Raw genomic sequence first — 23,043 nt, forward strand, 5'->3', positions numbered from 1 at the left:
AAAGCGGAAACCATTTGTAACACTCCATGAATAGAGACGGTCAAGACAGCGTTGCAGGAGACACGGCCGCTGGGAGCTGCAATAAATAGCAAAGTCGTCAACAAAAAGGGAGCTGGAAATGCCAGCTGGAAAGCAGTCCATAATGGGGCTTATGGTTATGGCGAAGAGAACGACACTCGGTACGGAGCCCTGAGGCACCCCGTTCTCCTGTGAAAAAGTGTGGGATAAGGAGGAACCCACAAGTACCCGGAAAACTCAGTCTGTTAAAAATTCCCGGACGAAAGTGGGAAGACGACCGCAAAGGCCCTATGTGTGCATAGTACATAGAATGCCTGTCCGCCAACAGGTGTCATAGGCTTTCTCCAAATCAAAGAAAATGGCCACTGTTTGTCACTTCTGCAGAAAATTATTCATGATGAATGTCGACAGGGTGACGTCATGATCAACTGCTTTCGGAACCCACAATGAGCATTAGTGAGAAGATGCTGTGACTCCAGCCACCACACCAATCGACCATTGATCATGCGTTCCATCACATTACAAATGCTGCTGGTAAGGGAAATTGGACGATTGCTGGAAGGAAGAGATTTATCTTTACCAGGCTTAGGTAGTGGAACAATAATCGCTTCACTTTAAAGTGTGGGAAATAAACAGTCAGTCCAAATACAGTTGTAGGTATCGAGCAAAAAAGCGTTTTCCCACAGGAGGAAGATTCTGCAGCTTGAGGACGTGGATTGTATCGGGCCAGGAGCAGAAGACCTGGATGAGAAGAGAGCATGTTCGAGCTCCCTCATAGTAAAAGCAGTATTGTAGCATTCTCGATTCAAAGAGAGAAAAGAGATTGCACGAGCCTCCTCTGCCTGGCAGATGGTAGTGGGTGGAGCTTGAAACCTCCGCGAAGTACTGGCCCATTTGGAGACATCTACAGGGTCAACTATGACGTTTCCCGCCACAGTCAGACCAGGGATCAGGGAGCGGGTAGTAGACCCAGAAAGCCAGCGCAGGCCACCCAAAGAGAGAGACGACAGAGTAAAACTGATGAACGAGCTGGTGAAGGAAACCCATCATGCTTTCTTGCTTTCCTTAATAGTGCGACGGCACTGCACACGTAGTTGCTTGTAGCGGATGAAGTTCGTTAACGTAGGATGGCGGTGAAAGATGTGAAGTGCACGTCGTCGGGCACGAACCGCATTGCTCCACTCCACAGTCCACGAAGGGACCGGGACCCGATGGGGAGAAGTAATAGTATGAGGAATACTGGATTCGGCAGCCGAGAGAATAACGTCCACCAGGTGCTCAACCTGATCATCACAGCTGGGAAACGGTTAGTCGTCAAAGACTGAAATGGAGGAATATAGCCTCCAGTCAGGCAGAGAGAATTTCCAATGAGCAGGCTGCTGTGGCGGGGTATGGTTGTACAGGCGAGTCACACAAGGGAAGTGGTCACTCGAGTAAGTATCGGCAAGAGCACACCACTCGAGATGTCGAGCGAGCTGGGCATAGCAGATTGGGAGGTCTAAGTGGGAATAAGTGCGTGAGGAATCAGACAGAAAACATCGGTTTGCCGGTGTTAAGGCACACAAGATTAAGATGATTAAGAAGATCCACCAAAAGAGAACCTCTCGGGCAGACGACAGGAGAGCCCCAAAGAGGATGATGGGCATTGGTGTCACCGAGGAGCAGAAAGGGTGGAGGATGCTGAGCAACAAGCTGTGTCAGGTCTGCCCTAGTGACAGCGGAAGACGAAGGTATTTAAATGGTGCAGAGGGAAAAGGTAAATTTGGGAAGGAAAACATGGGCAGTAACTGCTTGCAGGTGAGTGTGCAAGGGGATAGGATGATTACAAATATCATCTCATCTCACAGAAGCGGTATGGCCCCACCATGAGCAGGAATCCCCGCCCTAAGGGGAAGATCCATCCAGAGTGAAGTAAAATGGGAGAGGGCAAAATGGTCTTGAGTACGTAGCTTGGTTTCTTGGAGACAGACGACAAGCGGACATTGCGATCACAGGAGCAGCCGGGGGTCCGCCCTGTTAGACCGAAGGCCACGGATATTCCATTGTAAAAGGGCCATAAAATTTAGGAACACCGGAGAATGAAGAAGAAACTCACCTAGACGGCCACTTAGGGCAAGCTCTTGAGGGAAGATGGCCACTGGAATCAACAGGTGGAGCATCTTCGTCCATCAACTCAGCAGGATCAATGGAGCTTCCCCAGTGTCAGTCAGTTGAAATGGACTGACGAGTTGAAGAGGGCCAATGAGTCGGAGAGGGGGAAGACTGATTGAATTTGGATGATTGTTTTGGCTTTTGGCAATTGGCAGAAGAGCCAGATGGCTGCGAACTCGAGGTATGCAAGAAATATTCCTGGGAATAGTCCTTTTTGAATTGATGGTTCGCTGGCTGCATTGTAACCGTCTTCGCCGGTGAGGGCAAAGAATAGGCAGCAGAATCTACTGCCCGGGAAGTAGGAGACGGAGTGTTAGCTTGAAGGCGAGGCGACTTTGCCACCATCAAACTGAACTGTAAGTCACAAGTCTCCGTAGCCATGTTTTTTGTGGGATGGGGAGAGGCTAACACGGTGCTGTAGCTTCCAGACTAAGGGACATTCGGTTTACAGCTCGCCGACAGTTTCCGGGCAACAGAAAAAGGTACCTTCTCCTTCACCCTTATCTCCTGAACAGCCCGTTCATCTTGATAGACGGGACAAGAATGAGAAGAAGCAGCATGTTCTCCATGGCAATTAATGCAGCGGTGGGAAGGAGGTGGACAGGCGCTCTCGTGTGCTTCCCTGCTACAAGTGACACATTTGGCCGCATGTTTACATGACGTGCTGGTATGATTGAACTGGTGGCATTTGTAACACCTCAACGGATTGGGAATGAAAGGGCACACAGAGAGGACTTCACAGCTTGCCTTGATCTTGGTAGGAAGCGTTAAACTATTGAAAGTCAGGAATAATGTTCGAGTGGGCACCAATTCGGCAGCTTCCTTCTTCATAACTCTATGAACAGCAGTAACGCCCTGATCCGATAGATAATTAGTTATTTCGTCCTCTGTCAAGGCATCCAACAGCCGGGTGTACATAAAACCGTGGGACAAGTTAAGTGTCCTGTGAGCCTCCACTTTTATAAGATATTCGTTGAGGGTTTGGGCCTCGAGCAGTTTCTGGGCCTGGAGAGCACTATCAATTTCCAAAAGCAGCATTCCATTTCAGAGACAAGAGCATTACTTCACAGCGCCGGTGATGCCATCCATGCCTTTCCGTATAACAAAGGGGTTTACAGAAACAAAAGTCTGGTTTTCGTCTAAACGTGAGACTATTAGATATCGAGGCGCAATGGAAGAGACATTGAGGCAGGAGCCTCATTCCACTTTCATTTATGTGAAACACTCTGAGAAAGAGAAGGAAAATCAGTCATTGGGAAGAAGTCCCCCATGATTGCCACCGTCTCCGATGGGCACTCCTTCCAGCAGGAGCCCTCCAAAGGGGAGCCCCCCGCCTTAGGTGATTGTCCACACCTCCCGAACGACAGATGGAGGGACCAATCAGCAGAGGAGGAAGGTAGCAGCTCAGGCAATCACCCCTCTCTGGGCCTGGCCTGTACCAGGGGGTACGTGCGGACCCTACATGCCAACCCGGGGGTGGGAAATACCTGTTACCCCGTCTCCTGCTGTGCGTCAAACATGTGGGTGGCCATCAGGCACACACAGGGAGGAGAAAAAAAGATAAGGAGGAAAGGAAGAAAGGAAGGATGGCCTCAAAACGCCACAGCGGAGGAAAAGGAGAGCAGAACAAGGAAAGAAATGAACAAGGAAAGAGTGGAATAGGGAAAACCTAACAGGGAAAGAGAAAAATGAGGAAAGAGCAGGACGAGGAAAGGGCAGTACAGGAAAAGAGTACTGCAGGGAAGGATTGATACAGGAAAAGAGCAGTGTAGGGAAAGAGCGATACAGGGAAAGAACAGTATAGGGAAACAGCAGTACAAGAGAAAAGAGACCTACAAATAAACCAATGCAAATGAGCTTCAAGAGCCCATGGAGGCACGAGACATCTCCCCAAGAGAGGGGAAAAGAACAGAAGAGAGGAGACAAGCAGCACTGAAAGAGAAGCGGTGCTGCGAGGGCTGGGGTATCGTGGTCGCCAAGCACGTACTCACCAAAAAGTGGTGAGCCCCCTGGGGGTGATTTATGAATTCAATGGCCTGCCTGATCAGAAGGCCAGTATTTATACACACCAGACCAAGCAGGTTTGTTGTGGTGTTGCTACTGCAAGTGTCACATATGGTGCATGCCAAAGTGACTCTCCTTTTGGTAACTAGCCTGGCAACGACCAGGAGGTGGGCAGCAACGCCCAGTGTGTGCCTTGGAACAATGCTGTGCCAGTGAATTGCTGCAAGTGGCCCTCTTTATGGTGTAGAGCCCTCTTGCAAAGGCTCATATCAGTTTGTGTTACACCGGCTTTTCTGGAGATGTTTAACCAGTGTGAGGCCTTGTACGGAAGTATTGATTTACATTCATCATACTGGCAGAACAATTTAGAGAAAGGTTCAAGAAAATATACTGTGTTTAGATTTGCAGATCACAACTATCATTTTGATTTCTACCATTTGGCTTAATTTATGTGGAGAAATTTTCATTGCTGTATTAGCATGAGTTTTAGGAGAAGACTTACAGGAAAAAGTTGATGTTTATGTGGATGATCTGTTAGTTGCAACATAAACTTAGAACTAATTAAGACAGGAGTGCAAGCAACATTAAATGTCATCAAATTTAAATTTGGTCCGAATCAAGTGAAATATGTAGGACATGTACTGACATTGGAAAGAACAGTGCCAAATTCAGAGGTGGTCAGTGCCATTAGAAGTTTTCTGAGATTGTTCCTCAAACTCTGGAATTTTTATTGACAATACATGACTGAACACTCAGTTGTGATGAAGCAAGCAGGGGTTCTTTACTTCCTCTCTCGTTTTGCCATCTCCATCCTTAAATTCATTTTTTCATTTTTGACTAAAGTGCGCGTCATTTATGTTGGCGGCCGAGTTTAGGTTCGTTCTGCGCATGTGACGTCACAAAACACAGTCAGCCAATGAACAGAGAACGACGTTGTCACATCTCGACTGCAGTGCAGAGCATGGACGAGTGTCTTCAGTTTTAGAAACGTTCAGTCATAAATAAAGTAAAAGAACAAAAGCAATGTCTTGATAGCAGACATTCTTTTATAGAAAGTTTGGAAAAAGCATTCTTTATACCAATTGCTTCATATTCTATTAATTAATTAAACCAAATAAGCGATAAGACTCCTAATTCAGGCGATAGCAAGGAAAGGTGTTTGTATCACTCTCACAAACCGCTTTTTCACAATAAAGAACAACGGTAATTGTTTATTTCCTATTGTACTTCGACGAAGCGTGAGTAATTCATAGTCATACCAACAGTGTTTGTCAGTATTTTGCGTGACGTGTTATAGTCCTCATGGCGTTATGTAGTCAGACGAGGTGCGTTAGCGTAACGGTTAAGGAGTTGGGTTGTTACGCGAAAGGTTATGAGTTCAAATCTTGTGCGGTGCTTAATATTTTCATTATTTAAAAACAATATCGAAGTGCCTTACTTCACGAATTATATTCGTTTGAATGCAATTTTTTGAAATTTCTAGTGCTTTGTCTCTTCATTAACCCTTTCACTGCTGCAGACACGTGCTCGCCGCATTCCGCACTGTGCACGATTTTGTCATCACTGCACTGCTCGCCTGTGCAGACACATGGTGTTCCCACTGCTTTGACACACTTATCATTCGATTTCACAAAAACTATTTGGCCCAAAAATTTGATTTTTACACGTCTTCATGACTGATACCTTCCCCCCATAAATGACTTAATTTTGTTTCGATGTTCAATGCAGTTATTATGCAGCATTAAATGTAGTAAACCATTGCACGAAATTTTGAAGAGTTTGCAGAGGTAGAAGTCCATAGCGTATACTTTCCGTATGGTCGATTTTAGTTGCCACAATGTTGAAAATGAAATGGGGACAAGATACCTAAATTTCATATAAAATTTACTGTATAACAATATCTCATTTAATTTAAGTACGACATAGGTGTCGTATGTAATATTGGGAAATATTCCGTCTTTCGCGACTGTAATAAAAGTATTATTTACACCGGTCGCGTTTGGCTTTATTTTAAAGCACTTCAATCAAGGAAAGGTATGGCACATAGACAATGGTACTCATGTTCTCTTTCTTGTTTTTGTTCCACAGTCGCAGTTTTACCAATGGTACTGAAATATATTCCTCTTCTGCAACTGTAATAAGGGGCTTATTTAGACCAGACGCGTTTCTCTCTTTTGAAGCATCTTCAGTGGACAGTAATTTGTCTTCACCTTTCGTAGTTTTGTGCTGCGGTAACACAATATTCAATGTTTGTGTTGGCAGATCAGTGTTTTAGCAAATAAATGATGTTTGTGTGTGCCACACACAAAAATTATATTTGACATAGCTCAGAGCACTTCACTGATAGACGGTATATTCAAGTCCTAATGTTTTTGTAAGTCCACAGTTTTGTTTAATGTATTTTGTCTACTACCTTTTGATTGATTGAAGTGCTTTAAAATAAAGCCAAACATGCTCAGTGTAAATAAAACTTTTGTTACAGTCGTGAAAGACGTAATATTTCTCAATATTACATACGACACCTATGTGGTACTTAAATGAGCTATTGTTATACAGTAAATTTTATATGAAATTTAGGTATCTTGTCCACATTTCATTCTCAACATTGTGGCAACTAAAATCGACCATACGGAAAGTATACTCTATGGACTTTTACCTCTGCAAACTCTTCAAAATTTCGTGCAATGGTTTACTATATTTAATGCTGCATAATAACTGCATTGAACATCGAAACAAAATTAAGTCATTTATGGGGGAAAGGTGTCAGTCAAGAAGATGTGTAAAAATCTAATTTTTGGGCCAAATAGTTTTTGTGGAATCGATTGATAAGAGTGTCAAAGCAGTCGGAACACGATGTGTCTGCACAGACGAGCAGTGCAGTGACAAAATCGCGCACAGCGCGGAATGCAGGGAGCACGTCTTTGTAGCAGCAAAAGGGTTAATGCGGCCGTGGTGGCTTTACTTCATGAACTGCGCGCTCCCCCCTAAACGTAAGCTCGCAAACTATGCTATACTATGGCGCTGCTTCTATTGGCGTGTGCGTCGTGTGCAACTGGCAACGCAGCAATCTCCCGCGTCTGGGTGGGCATGCGCGAGCCGCCAAGATAAAAGAATTGAACTATAATGACCATTAACATATATGAGTAAAATCTGCATTTTCATAAAAGAGAAAGGTTGGCCCTCAGTCTTAATATATATAGCACCAGATATAATTTTGTTCTTAGTGTTGTGTATGTAATCAATTTCCTAATTTAGTCTGAATATTCCTAGTTAATATCTTTTGTTATATGCATGACCCCCTTAATCACAATCTTATGAGAAACAGGATCGGATGGTAAGGACATAAGCATCATCCAGCAATTATACTGGAATCAAAGAGCAGAGGTCAGAATTAACAAAAATTCTGAAACAGAATCTATGAAAATACCGAAAGGAGTCTGCCAGGGCTGTATACTATCCCCATTAGTGTTCAACTTGTATCTAGACAAGATATTTCAATCCAGTCAAGACTCAGAATTATTTGGTATAAAAGTAAATGGAGTGAAGATCTGGAACTTAGGGTATGCTGATGACTCAGCTTTTTTTGCGCCATCCGTAGCCAAGCTACAGAAAATACTTACAGAAATAGATAAAGCTGGTCAGCATTTTGGTGCCAGAATACATGCCAAGAAAACTAAATGGATATCAATTGAAAGAACCGCTGGTCAAAATGAGTCCTTGTCATTAATGGTAGTAAAATTGAGAAAGTAACCAGATTTAAATATCTAGGATCTGTGCTACAACTCGAAACTTGATTGTGATGAGGAAATTAAGATTCACTGTGGTGTTGCCAAAGAAACGTTCTGAAAGCTACGAATGTGCTGATATACACAGACAAGCCGCTCCATCTGAGAATAAGGGTGATACAACACTATGTTATCCCCATCCTACTCTATGGTGCGGAAACTTGGTCAATTAAAGCACCTTCTGTAAAGGGATCAGAAGCAACAGAAATGTGATTCTTGCACTGATTACTAAAAATACCATGGATTGAGAAAGTGAGCAATGCTGAAGTGCTGCGTAGAGCCGGAATGGATAGAGAACTAATGGGGCCAATTAAAGGAAGAAAGACTTTGTACCTGTGGCACCTTATGAGAGGAAAGAAAAATGAACTTCTGCAATTAATTCTAGAAATCAGAATAGAAGGAAAGCACCCACCAGGTAGAAAGAAGCAATCATCATCACAGAATATCAAGACATGGACTGGCATCAACAACTTTGAAGAGATGGTTCAAGACTCAAAAGAATGCCGCCTGTGAGCAGCCGACGCACTACAAGTGTATGGTACCAAGAAGAAATTATGATGAAATCGGTAATTGTTTCGTGACTTAGATTCTATTGTTGACTTATAAACAAATATAAGTTCTGTAATAATTATAAACATTTGGAAGAACTACTAGAATTATTAAAGTATTTATTTGGCTCTATTCGAAAACATATTAGCAAAGCTAGTCCTTAATTCCAAAATAATTACGAGGTTTGTCAAAAGTATTGTTTGTGTAACTATATCTGTTAAATTCATTATTTAAATAAGTAATTCGGCCTAACCTTTGTGGCAGAAGGAACTGTTAAAAGGAAGATTTTTTCAATAGATTCAGCTAATTGAATGACTTATGTTTTAATTGTAATTTCTGTAACTTAAACATCGAACAATGTATAGTTTCAATACCTGTTATTGTGAGGATATATAAAGGCCCAATTTTTGGTCCCGCGACAGTCAGTCCATGGCCGATTTTCAGACGGGAAGTCTGTATCATTTAGAGTAATGCCTCAACTGAACAGTGAAATTAGTGTAACATAAATAGGCCAAGTGTTTAAACAATGACAGTGTCTGTTAAATTTATTTGAGAAAAAGTGAATTGTGTTGTTGGTTATTTACTGCTCATAGATGTTCAACAGCAAACTATTATAGCAATATGCTGATGTTTGCCTGCAAACTATTAGTGCGGCTTATCAAAAGTTAACCAATAGTGACCTGGTCATATAACTGTGTAATATTGGGGGTTGTGAACTGAAAGTAAAGAACTGTGAAACACAACTGTGGGCTACATCATTTACAGTACTGTGTGTGAATGGACTGACAAATTCCAATGAGCTTTTGAAGACATAAGATAGAGTTGCATGATGCTAGAATGGTGTACCATTCTCATATGAATATGGAATTCACACCCATTATTGATACTTTAGGTATTGGCTTGGGGTGTTATCTATTCCAAATTTACGAAATTAATGGAAAGCTGACCTTTTGTACTGTAGGAGCTCGAAGCTGAGCCATACACATGTGTGAACAGGCCTATTCACTGACTGAATTAGAAGCATCTGCAATTGAACGGGGATTCCTCAGCTTCCATTACTATCTACTAATACTAAGGTGTTTATATACCATAATGCTTTAAGTTTACTTTTGAGTTGTGAGCTGGTCCACCCACGGCTCAGTAGATAATTCTTTTCCTTCAAAGGTATGACTTTAGAGTAGTTTACATCAAGACAGAACAAAATGTAACTGTGGACACATTATCATGGTTAATTGAAGGTATGAATGGCATGCCTGTAAATTCTGAACCTAACCTGGATGTCAGGATTTTACTGATAAAGTGTAAGTGTTACTGGCGATATTTCTTGGATACGTGTCAGCACATGGCTGAGTTTCAAGAACAGGATCTGCACTGGCAAGAAGTATGAGAGAAATTAAGGTGTGAGAACAAACTGCGTCAACATTACATCATCAACCATGACATTCTGTTCTACTGGCAGTGTGTCAAAAGTGATCACTGGATGGTATGCACTCTGCATGAATCAGTTCATGAATTAGTTTGACATACTTATTACAGCTGGGGGCATTTAGGTGTGGCTAAATGTGAAAAAAAGTTGGCTATATACTAAAAGCAAATACAAAACATTTTGAGAATGTGAATTATCTGCCAGAAAAGTAAACCACTCAGTAAATGCAGAAGATGTGAGCTGCATCCCATTAAAAATAAATAAATAAATAAATCAGAAACTGTATTAGTTAACACATGTTGACCTGTAACCAGGGCAAGAGGAGGTATGAAGTATGTACATGCGATCTTTGATATTTTCACTAAGTATGTGAAGCCGATGTGCTGAAGAATGCCATCACCATATCAGTTATTAGGAACATGTATAATTATTTAATCATTGCAAGCAAATCTGACATTATTCTGTTGATACTGGGGACAATTCACCAGTGACATAAGGAACACTTTTCTGAAATAGAATGATATTTGGCAAATATTCATTTCAAAATTTCATCTAGAAGCAAATCCTGCTAATTGTGTTTCAAGAGAATTGAACCGAGCATGCTCAAAACACAAGAGCCTAAGGATAGGCTATCTACACATTTTTGAAGAAATTATGGATTAGTTGGAACAAATGTTGAGTGGTTACATGCCACAAGAGCTTACATTGGGGCAAACATGCACAATACATGATCAGGAGCCCTACCGAAGTAAAAGAAAAGTATCATGCAAGGGTAAAATTAGATAAGCAATAATTAACCTCAGTTTCAAGGATGAACAACGAAAAAAGTTTTATGGGAAGCACATCACACAATTTTTAAGTTGGAGACACAGTCTAAATACGTAATCATCTGACATTATCTTTGCTGAATTGAAAACCAGAGAAATAGAGAGTATAGGCAGACAGACCCATATGTTACTGTGAGAATTCTAAGCCCAAATGCATATATACTGGGCTACCTGAACTCAGGAAAGGTGAAAGGACTGTATTGCTACCAAGATCTTAGAAGTTTTACACGTAGTCCTATTCCAATGGAAATGCTCTGTGATATTTACGAGATATAATAACCTACTCTCATGGGAGCTGCACAACGATGTAGAGATCAGAAAGTTCAAGTATGTTTATTGTAGTAGTTATAAAACTGGTAGTGTAAAATTGCCCAGAAACAAATTTTCAAATGTGTATTTTATGTGAGTGGTTAAATGCTTAGAAAAGACTGAAATATAGTATTCTGAACACGCATTAATTATTGATTAAGTGGAATGACTTTGCTGAAAGTGAGTGTAAATGATAAACAATAAGTGACACGGTGTATACTGAAGATATGCACTGTTAAATTTTGAGGTAATAAAGGAGCACGACTGTCCATTCGATTCGTGAATATTGAATTACACTGAGCCCAGAGCAATGGAGGTGATTTGCTAACTGATTTGATCTTTTCGCAGCATATAGCAGCAGAATCAGGGAAGAAGAATTTCTGAGACTCGATACTCAGTCATCTGTAAATACCAACCCCCTTTCTGTTGACAAACAAGCAGCACAGAAGAGCTAGTGCAACAGAAAGAAAACCTTTGTCTCATCTGTGCTGGCAGCATTGTAAAATCTTCAGGCAGCAAAACTATTTAATTATACAGTGGTCCAAAGACATGAAACAAACATCCTTTAGCTGCAATATTAACAATATATGTTAAGCAATTTCTCACTTAGCTTGACTGATAAACAAATAAAACTTTTTACAAATCACTCACTCTCTTGCAGTCTTGTTTTGTTGACAGACAGACAAATTTTTGCATAGTAGCACAAAGCGAATTATTATTGAGAAGAAGCAGCATTAGCAATTAAAATAAATCAGGTGATTGCATCATTACTGAATTAACCATACTATGAATAACAGACTAGTTGAAATTCTGTAACCCTAAAGTACTAACACCAACAAAGAGAAGAGCCGTAACAGGACGTTCCCTGCTATGAAGAGGCAGACAATGAGATAAGAGGTGAAACTTGAATCATCTTTCAGATGTCTATTAGCCATCATAGAGAATAGCTATCACTGAGCTCCCAAAAACAGTAAGCAAGTTCAGACGGATGTAGGCTGCAGTACTTATGCAGAGACAAAGTGGCTTGCACATGATATACTAGTGTAAAGAGCTGCATCAAATCGGTCCTGGGACTGAAGACAACAACAACAACAACAACAACAACAACAACAACTTAACAGGCATTTAAAAATGAGAGTTTTGTAATGCTATTTGATAAAATATGGAACTGTTACAAACAGGAAAACTGTGCAATAAACTTACTTGATAGAGCTGTGGAGTCTGTCACCTGGAAATGACACTTTCTTTGCCTGTCCATCTCCTCCAGATATAAGTGTCAAGTACTCAGCAACTGCAGACCTCGCTGATGCATCTAACTTACGTGCTGCTCCATCACATACCCAACAATGTACACCTCTTCGTCCAGAGAAAACCCATAAAAGGTGCTTAAAACCAAAGTCATCTGAAATGAGGTACTTCATAGTTAAAGCCATTATAAATGTATTAATTTCTGATATGCAAATTTTTGGAAACGGAATAATACCTCTAAGGGCAGCATCTAACACCTTGCAAGCAACACTCATAAATCGCCAGCATTTAATGCAGACATCTGCACCACTGCAGCATGAACGCACTTCATCATAATCCGTCATATCAATATCAAACACAAGTTCTTTTTCCAGTGGTTGAAAAAGTGAAACTGAGCGATGATCTTTAGGCCTGGAAAAGAATGTAGCACGCATTGAAATGCGAGCACACATAAAAAGTATATTTTTTGTAATATTAAAGTTGTTACTTACAATATGACAGACATTACGGATAAAACACCTCAAAATGAGGAAAATTACAAACAGAAGACAAATGAGGAAAATAGGTTGTTTTATTTAGCCTGGCCAGATTAGTCCTTCCAGCCCTCTCTCTTACTTTGAACTAGGAACTAAACAGCAAAAATTATTACAAAATGTTCTCAATTTTGATGTGTGAATAAATATTAAGACAAATAATAATGCCAGACAAGAGGAATAAAGTAATAATAATTTGATCATCACTTTTCAAACAATGTTTAATATCATCAGAAACAGAAGGATAATGACAGGGAAGGAGATTAAAATGATAGTGGTAGTACCTGTTGAGAAAGAGCAGACTTTCAGAAGAGGTCAAGTAAGGAGGGCTCAGTTGACTAGAATGAGATGGAGACACTTATGTGGAAGAGATAGCTATTGTGTTAGAGGGTATACCATTAACTATTGTATGAAGTTGGAAAGGTGTGTAACTTCTCTTGAAATTTTAAGGAAGGTGATTCCAAAGTCAGGTTCCTGATAACAGAAAACCACTTTTAGAAGATAGCTGTATTGCATAGCGATACGGAGATGATTCTGCTGTCCAGATAGTAATATTAGTGTTGAAGATAAATATGAGGAATTACAAGGATTGAAAAGTTTGGACAGCAGAGGGCATAATGGTCTCTATGCTTATATTCATGTAGCCATATTATTATATTCATATAGCCATGTTAACTGTTCGTAGACAGGAGTGATTGGGTCACAAATGCATTGCGCGGACACACACACACACACACACACACACACACACACACACACACACACATTGCCAGTTCCATCAGGTGTGAGCTACCATACAAATGTCCAAAGCAACTAAGCATATGATGAACATTTTAAAAACAAACATGCACTTGAAATGTTAATGTATGCAGAACAGAAAGACACAGCTAGGTTAAGAGTTACAGTCAATGTACAACAAGAAGAGGCAAGTAAAACAATGAGCATAGAGAAGGAACTACAGTGCAGTCTTCCTCTGTGAAACAGCTTTGGAAAAAGACATTTAGTATTTCGGCCTTTAGTCTGTCATCCTCTGTTTCAGTACCATTTTGGTCACAGAGTATGTGGACATTTTCATGGATTAGTTTTATGATGAACTGAAATGACTGTTCACACATAAATAATAAATCAATGTCCACATGCAGTGTAGCCTGCCTGTAGTCAATCATAAAGGTGACTGATACTGTCTTGGGATAGATCATTCAACACATCTGATCTGTTCACATAACTCTGTAAGAGTTGTGGGTGGAAGAGTTGCAGAAGTCGCTTGCCCATGCTTTGTTTGATTGGAAACAAGTCTGGTGATAGTGCTGTTAGGGAATCAGTTGCATTTCTAGCAGAGCATACTGCCTTTCACATGAAGCGTGGGAGCGAGCATTTACCTGTTGGAACAACTGAACTGGTTGCACTACATTCTGCATGTACTGAGCACAGGTCATCCGCATGAACGACAACTACTTGCACATAGGCAGAATCTGCTTTTATTGCTGAAGACAATGGCATGCCATTCAATTCTCCCGGTGATCCTCAAAGACACCAATTGAACCATCCACATCAATACTGGGGCATACGTGGAAGACAGTGTAGAAGTGTGTGTGCTCAGCCTCACTGCTGGCAACTGTTTTACAACAGCTTGTATTGTCACTTATGGGTACATAAATGCTCTTATCTGTGCTGTACAAACTGTGTGATCTGCCACTTTACAATACGACAATCTTGGCAAGCATTTGTGCTGCATGGATGTCCATGTTTTACGGGGTGAGAAGGTTCATGTGTCCACTATTGCCAGCAGTGTTGCACAACTGATGTGGTACTTTTAACTTAAGAGGAATTTTTTGAAACGATCAAAGGCCACAATTAGACTCCTCTCAAACTCATCAAGTTGGTAGTAAGAAACAAAAGTGTGTCTCCATGACATGATTCCTTCTTGTTTCACACTTCTGCATTCCACTGAGCCTTTTGTCTAAGGGTATTCCCCATGGATTAGTTTTATGATGAATTGCAATGACTGTTCACACATAAATAATAGTTCAATGTCCACTTGACTATATGCTGCCCCTTTGTAAGTTAGTACACTCACCTCCCTCCCTCTATCCCTCTCTTAATACAGAATTCTATTAGTAATTGCTATGCACCAGCTTTTACGCATTACAAAAATAGAAATTATTCTGTTTGTTTTCACACTGAACTTTTTTGCCATCTATCAGACATTTTATATCATTGGGAAAGTGATCAAAAATTATGGTGGCAACATGTGTACCCCTTTTTATGGCAGGGAAAACCTTAATATGGGGTAATGAATGTTAACTATGAACATAATTCCAGAATCAATTTTTCACTCTGCAGCAGAGCGTGCGTCTATCTGACACTTTTTGGCAGATTAAAACTGGTGTGCTACACTGAGACTCAAACTCGGGACCTTTGCTTTTCGGATGCAAGTGTTCCACTGACTGAGCAATCCAAGTGCTCCTTTCTTCTACATGGTACAGAACCACAAAAATATGTTAATTTGCTGATGTGTCTCTGCCCACAAATCTCAATAATTCAAACTGCATATGTGGCTAAAATAAGTTGTTATAGGAGCTCCAATAATTCCCCATTATTCCACACTTGAACAGTGCACAGAAAAAACACCTATATCTTTGCCTTTCGGGGGCAAGTGCTCTACCATCTGAGCTACCGAAGCACGACTCACGTCCGATCCTCACAGCTTTACTTCTGCCAGTATCTCGTCTCCTACCTTCCAAACTTTACAGAAGCTCTCCTGCGAACATTGCAGAACTAGCACTAAAAATTTTGAAGCTTGCACCCTAATTATTATCCCCCCCCCCCCCTCCCTTGTGTTACACTTGCCATTGGTGTAGTATCTCTAGATGTGCAAAACTGAATATGTTGTGTCTTTTTGAAATTGAGAGTCAGACCATTCATAGTAAAGCACTCAATAATTTCTTTAGAAATATTATTTACTTTTTCTTCTGTTGCAGTATGTATGCTTGGATTCTACATCTACATGGCTATTCTGCAAATCACACTTGCCGACCCTGGCAGAGGATTCATCAAACTACCTTCACAATAATTCCCCATTATTCCACTATTGAACAGTGCACAGAAAAAACACCTATATCTTTGCCTTTGGCGGGCAAGTGCTCTACCATCTGAGCTACTGAAGCACGACTCACGCCCGGCACTCAAAGCTTTACTTCTGCCAGTATCTCGTCTCCTACCTTCCAAACTTTACAGAAGCACTTGCCCGCGAAGGGCAAAGGTCCCGAGTTCGAGTCTTGGTCGGGCACACAGTTTTAATCTGCCAGGAAGTTTCATATCAACGCACACTCCACTGCAGAGTGAAAATCTCATTCTGGAAACATCCCCCAGGCTGTGGCTAAGCCATGTCTCCGCAGTACCCTTTCTTTCAGGAGTGCTAGTTCTGCAAGGTTCGCAGGAGAGCTTCTGTAAAGTTTGGAAGGTAGGAGACGAGATATTGGCAGAAGTAAAGCTGTGAGGACCGGGCGTGAGTCATGCTTCAGTAGCTCAATTGGTAGAGCACTTGCCCGCGAAAGGCAAAGGTCCCGAGTTCGAGTCTCGGTCGGGCACACAGTTTTAATCTGCCAGGAAGTTTCATATCAGCGCACACTCCGCTGCAGAGTGAAAATCTCATTTTGGACCTATATCTTTCTGTGCAAGCTCTCATTTCCCTTACTTTATTATGATGATCATTTCTCCCTATGTAGGTCAGTGTCAATCAAATATGTTGTCATTCAGAGGAGAAAGTTGGTGACTGGAATTTCATGAGAATGTAGCACTGCAACAAGAAACACCTTTGTTTTAATGATGTCCAGCACAATATTAGTATCACCTGCAAATAGAACTAATTCTGTTTGTTGTAAATTAGATGGAAGGTTGTTTATGTATCTGAGAAATAACAGTTGACCTGTGTCTTGTGGAACACCATAAGTAATTTGTCCCTGGTTAGAAGAATTTCACCTGCTTACATTGCTTGACTTATTAAATACAATCTCTGCATTCTTTTGGTTAGATATGGGACTATCCAACAGTTGACTACACCTGTAATTCAATAAAACTTTATTTAATCTAGGAGAATATTGTACAATATGGCTAGATAAAACATCAACTCACCAACCAGCAGCAGGAGAAAACACACGTAAATGATATGGAAATGTGCAACCTTTCAACCCAGTGGCTCCTTCTTCTGGTAGAAGAGTTGAATGGAAGGGAAAAGGCTGGAGGAAAACAACTAGCGAGGCTTAGGAAATGGAAGAGCTACGGAAAAGTCACCCTGAACTCTGTGTCACTGGAGACTTATTACACAGGATGAGAAGGAAAGCCTGATTGTTAATGCATGCACCAGACAAGATTTGAAAACCTGAGAACTTACAGGTAGAAGATAGGGTTAATAAGCAAGACAGAGACTACTGACAGAACATTGTGCAAGAGTAAATAAGAGCCAAAAGCTGAGAACATTATACAGAGTAGACAGGTGAGGATCCAGTGAAATATAACAAGTCAGAAAATAAAAGATATAGAAAACTGAAAGGGAGAAAAGAAAAAGAAGGGCAGACAGGTGGTGCGAACAAAGCATATGTTGTAATTCCAGTTCCCATTGGTGCAGTTCTGAGAAATATGTCATAAGGAAGAATACAGATGGCATGTATGGTGAACCAGGTACACAGGTCACAATAGTCATGTTGTTGAGTATGCTCTGAGTGGGATATTGTGTGCTCCGAATATACACCCTTTGTCTATGCCCATTCACCTTAACTGGTAACAACATGTGTCATACCACAAATGGCTCTCCCTTTGATAGTATGTGTTTTGCCCACTACAGAGCTGGTATAGGTGGTCATAGGAGGTTGCATCAGGCAAGTCTTAGGACTGAGTGACAAGAGGTGTACATGTAACTGCACCAGGGCTGGATGTGATGGCCAAGGAAATCTGCTTCTGAACTAGGTCGGTGGGATAATTATGTAGAGTGAAGGCTGAAGCGAGAATGATGGTGTACTGGTGTAAAGAGTTTACATCTGAACTAATGTCTACCTTTCACGCCATTGCCAATGCAACTGCAAACACAAGGAACATTTGACATGAAGAGGATGGAAACTGTCAAAATGTGAGTACTGTTGTTTGTAGTTTTAATGTGAACAGAAGCATGTAGCTGACCCTTGGTGAGGACGAGCCCAAAATCAAGGAAAGTGGCACATGATTCGAAATAGGACCATGCAAAATTTCATTGGGAGAATTTATTTAGAGATTCCAAATATTTCAATAGGTCAGTTTCACAATGAGTCCATATGACAATGATGTCATCTATGCATCTAAACCAAATCATGGGCTGCAGGTTTATGGAAAATAGGAAAGTAACCTCCAAGTGACCCATGAAAAGGTTTGTGTAGGAAAGAGTCATCCTGGTTCCCTGTTTGTATCTCCGCCCATCAAAGGTAAAGTAACTGTTCATAAGTACAAAGCTGATCAAGGTGAGAAGGAAGGATGCTGTAGGTTTGGAGTCAGGTGGGTGTTGGTTGAGGTAATGCCCAGCAACAGAGAGACTATGAACTTAGGGATTGCTGGTTTATAGGGATTTGGCATCAATGATGACAATGAACATATGTGGTGGGAAGTTGGTATTTTTAATATATAAAGCGAGTGTTTGTACTACAGATTGCAGGTGCTGATACATTCAGTGGGTGCTTTGAAGCTGGTAACTATGGGACAGGCAGGCTGACTGGGTTTATGGATCTTAAGAAGGTAAAGGGTGGGAGTTAGTAGTCTGCATGGGGCCAGAAGTTCTATGGATTGAGGCATTAGTCCTTGTGAGGAGCCTGAGATTTTAAGGGGGGCCTGTAGGTCAGTTTGCACAACAGGGATGTGATGGTGATCCCAGATTATGTATGTATGCAGAAGTGTCAGAACACTGGTGTAGACCCTTGCTTACATTCTCCCTTCAATCAGGTACCACAGTCTAGTCACTTACTGCAGTTTGTAGTTGGTTTGGTGGATGATACCTTTGGGAAACTTGAGGGGCAGATAACTGCAGGATTTTATAGAAGGAGAGAAATCAGTTGGTCGGAAAAGGCAGATATGGTATATGGATCACATATTAGATGGATAAATGCAAGAGATTGCTGTATTTAAAACTGTAAAACAGGCTGGTGAAGAGAGGATCACATCCAGAAATAGGGGACTTTCATAGTTAGGCCTTTGGAAGTATCTCCCAGCGACAAGCAGATTTCAAGTAAGAGAATGTAATAACTTAGTTCAGATGGTACAAAATCACGTTTTCAAAAGAACCTGATACAGTATGTGATAGGATTCATGAAGGTTAAGAATATCAGAGATGGTGGGATTGGCGAAAAAGAAGCACAAGTAATTATTACATCAACCTTGTTCAAAAGATTTCCCAAGCTATCACATCCAAACCAGGTACTGGTGATCCCTCCAAAAAACAACATAGAAGTGCAGCTCTTGTCACTCAGTATTATCCTAGCTTCTGACCTGGGATAGTTTAGGTAATGCTCTGCAATAGATAGATTATGTATCATCCCATTTACATGGGGCTCCGAAAGTCATATTTTGTAAACCGATTTCCCAATACCGCTTCTGGGTGGTAAACACTTCAAAATCAATTATGGAAATCCACTTATGGTTGCCGGTTTTCCAAGTTCACAAGCGAATTTTGCTTCCACGTAAATGCAGTTTGTTTTGAAATGTGCTTAGGCTGTGAGGTTTCATGTTGTTTTCCAAAATCTTTGGCCAATATTAATGGAGTGGCGTTTTTTACAGTGAAGGATAAGTAGAAATATTTGACTGAAGCTGTTTACACCTCATCTAACTGAAGAGAAATAGTGATTGTGCTGATTAAATCATAAACTGTAACAGCTGTTTTCCAGGCACCATATTTAACTGGGATAGCAAATACGCTTCAGAGCTTAACATGTAAATATGACAGTGAAAAATGGTTTCCAAAATTCAGTTTTTGTCTCTCGGAAGATGTGTCGCATGTAAATGCAGTCTATGTCGCGAATGTTAGTACAGAGGGAGGTGGCATCAATGGTGACAAGCGAGGTGCCACCATGATCTGCACAATGAGACACACCAGTAGATATGACAAGTTTCTCAGAACTCCACAGGTGGGAACTGGTGTTACATGTTATTGGTTCTCACTCACCTCCACCCCATCCCCACTCTAAATTTGTGTGGTCTCAGCATTTCTTTTCAGTAACTACTAACTATTCTTTTACTCTGATTCTTTTTCACCAGTTCCTCACTCTCCAATATTCCAAATCCTCTTCTTATGCCACGATGAATCCTAGCATATATTATATTCTGCCCTTTTGAAAACATGTCTTTGCACTATTTAAACTAAGGTTCCACATTCTGTTTCTTGAAACCTGCTTGTCCCTATTTCTGGAAGTAATCCCACTCTTCACCAGCTACTTTAAAAAGATAACTTCCTAGTATCATGCCCCAAAATGACGTCCATTCTGTCTCACCTCTTGCCAACTGCACTGTGAGTAGCTTTCTGCCCCCCTCCCCTCCCTCCTCCCCAATCTTCATTTTATCCTGGTCAGCCCAATACTCCTTTTGTGAAAATTTCCCTACCCTATGGTTCTTTCCACTGTGATCATGATAGCTGTAACACTTGCCTGATGCAGCCTCCTACCACCACTTATAAAAGCATTGTAACTTAAAATATATACTGCCAAACGGAGAGCCACCTGTGAAATGACATTCCATGTACCTGCTGTTATGTAAAGACTGTTTGGCCTTCCACATTGGCATGACTACCACGAAGTCGTCAGTTAGGATGAATGGGCCTAGACAGAGTGTGTACCCAGCTAACACTCAATATCCTGACTGTGGTGCCTGTTTCAACACATGTGTTATCCAGATTCTCCCTTCTCACAACTGCACAGGTGGGAAATGGCATTACATGTGCTTGGTTTTCAACTCCCATTTGTCCTAAACATACGTTAATTTCTGAACTCTCAGCATTTTCTTTTGCTAACTATTCTTTTTCTTTGATCCCTCAGTTTTCTATCTCTTATTTTCTGACCTACCTACATTTCACCAACCTCCTTGCCTGTCTGTCATGTATAATTCAATTAGCTTTCCGCTCTTATTGACTCCTGCACAATGTTTTTTTTAGTACTTTGTGCCTGGCTTATTACCCAATCTTCAGTCTTCAAGTTCTCAGGTTTTCGAATCTTATCTGATGCAAGCACTAACAATCAGTCTTTCCTTCTCATTGCATCCAGTAAGTCTTCCACGAACCAGGTTCAGGGCAACTTTTCTGTAACTTTCCCCATTTCATAAGCCTCCCCAGTCCTCTTCCTCAAAACCACTTCCTTTCTGTTCAGCTTTTCTGCCAAAGAAAGAACAAGTGGTTCTTAAAGCTTGCACTTTTCCACATCTTTTACATGTGTTTTCTTCTGTCACCTGCTTGGTGAGTAGATTTTTTAATCCATCCATACTATATTTTCAAACACTGATTATTTTTGCAGCTGTATAGAAGAACATCATGATTCATACAGTCAAATGCCTTTAGGTCACAGAAAAGACCAATAGGTGCTATTTTGTTATTTAATGCTTGCAAAATTTGTTGGGCATGTAAATGGAATTCTCATTTGAGCAACTCTTCTCAGACCCAAGCTATGACTTATTGACAATATTATTGTCACTCCGGTGGGATATTATTCCAAAAAACATCATCTTCTCAAAAATTTTGAAAAATATTGGTAGTGAAACAGATCGGTAGTAACTGACATCTCTCCATTCACCTTTCTTATAGAGGAGTTCTACAATGGCATATTTCAATCTTCCTGGAATAATGCAATGGGTTCATAATGTTTCAGAAAAGACTGTGTTTATTATATGGGAACAAGTCTTTAGTACTCTGTTGGAAACACCATCAAATCCAGATGATCTTTATTTTTGATAGAAGACATAATATTTTTAATTTCAGAAGGAGAAGTGGGTGAGACATCAGTAAGACTGAATTTTGTGCAAGCTGGTTTTTCAACATACTGCTTTCATTGTTGAACTGGTTATCTCTATAGTTTTTGTCACAATTAAGAAATGATAATTAAAGGATCATAATTAAACATACCTGATCATTTATAGCCTTTCCATTGAAATCAATAATGATATTATCCTGTTCTGTGGGCTGTTGTCCTGTCTCTCTTTTCACTTTATCCCACATGGACTTAAGTCTGTAGTTGGAATTACTGATTACTGACATAATGTACAAGTTCTCTTACTTTTTAATCACTTTTATCAGTAATCCTGAGTGATTTTTGTGGTGTGCAATTACTGCAGGAACTTTACTTGTTTTTGCCAGCAGATCGATGTCAGTTTTTCTGTCAAAATACCTTAACCTCACTAGTGACCCATGATTTATTTATTTCTCTCTCTCTCTCTCTCTCTCTCTCTCTCTCTCTCTCTCTCTCTCTCTCTCTCTCTCCATGGCTGTTTAATGTACTTTCTGTTATCAGATCAAAATGGGTCTGGTGTTTCATGGTGTTCTATTTTTCTCTGCCAGTAGATAAAAATAACAGACACACTTACCTGAAATTATACACTGCACCTAAATCTATCTTAAATGGATTCTTCTTTTGCATTTCACATTCTAATTCCTCTTGATTTGAGAAAGACAAAAAGCGTATATATACATCATCTGCCAGTGTGAAAGAAAATTCTCTGTTTTGAAAGTAATTAGGTGTCACTGTAACAAAACAATATGATACTATTAGAAACTTTTAAAGATGAATCACTGAAGCATAATGGAGTAAAAATATGACAAGTCTTTGCATCAAGTTTAACACCTTCAAACCAGCATCAATAAAGGTCAGAATTTAAAATGACTATATCACTCATGATCACATTAAAACTTTAAGATTAACGATTTACAAACAAGTCGCTTGTTCTTGCTACATTGTAATTTGCTTTCAAAATGTTTATACTCTAGTCCAGGGCCGATTTAAGACCCAAGCGATGCAAGCTACCACTTGGGGTGCCACAACTGTAAGATTTCTATACAGGATGTGTCACTATTAGCAGCTGCCACATGGGGCACTAGGTTGAACCAGCCCTGCTCTTGCCTAGTCCATTGTGGGATGCTTGTGGTCTGGGGAACTAGTAAAGATTTGATCATCATTGACACCTTGATGTCTTTTAACTTA

General features: G+C 40.6%; 1 protein-coding gene across 2 annotated transcripts in view; it reads right to left on the reverse strand.

The window, feature by feature from the left end:
- Positions 1–23,043, reverse strand: part of LOC124798023 (DNA primase small subunit) — an 87,027-nt gene that overhangs the window by 41,074 nt on the left and 22,910 nt on the right. For both annotated transcript variants that reach the window (XM_047261246.1, XM_047261237.1), the window contains exons 2-4: positions 22,430–22,586; positions 12,553–12,728; positions 12,273–12,471 (exon numbers count right to left, since the gene is read on the reverse strand). In XM_047261246.1, the coding sequence (XP_047117202.1) occupies positions 12,273–12,471; positions 12,553–12,728; positions 22,430–22,586 (532 nt within the window). The remainder of the gene's footprint in view (positions 1–12,272; positions 12,472–12,552; positions 12,729–22,429; positions 22,587–23,043) is intronic.

This window comes from Schistocerca piceifrons, chromosome 1 (assembly GCF_021461385.2).
Source record: "Schistocerca piceifrons isolate TAMUIC-IGC-003096 chromosome 1, iqSchPice1.1, whole genome shotgun sequence".
Classification (NCBI taxonomy): domain Eukaryota; kingdom Metazoa; phylum Arthropoda; class Insecta; order Orthoptera; family Acrididae; genus Schistocerca; species Schistocerca piceifrons.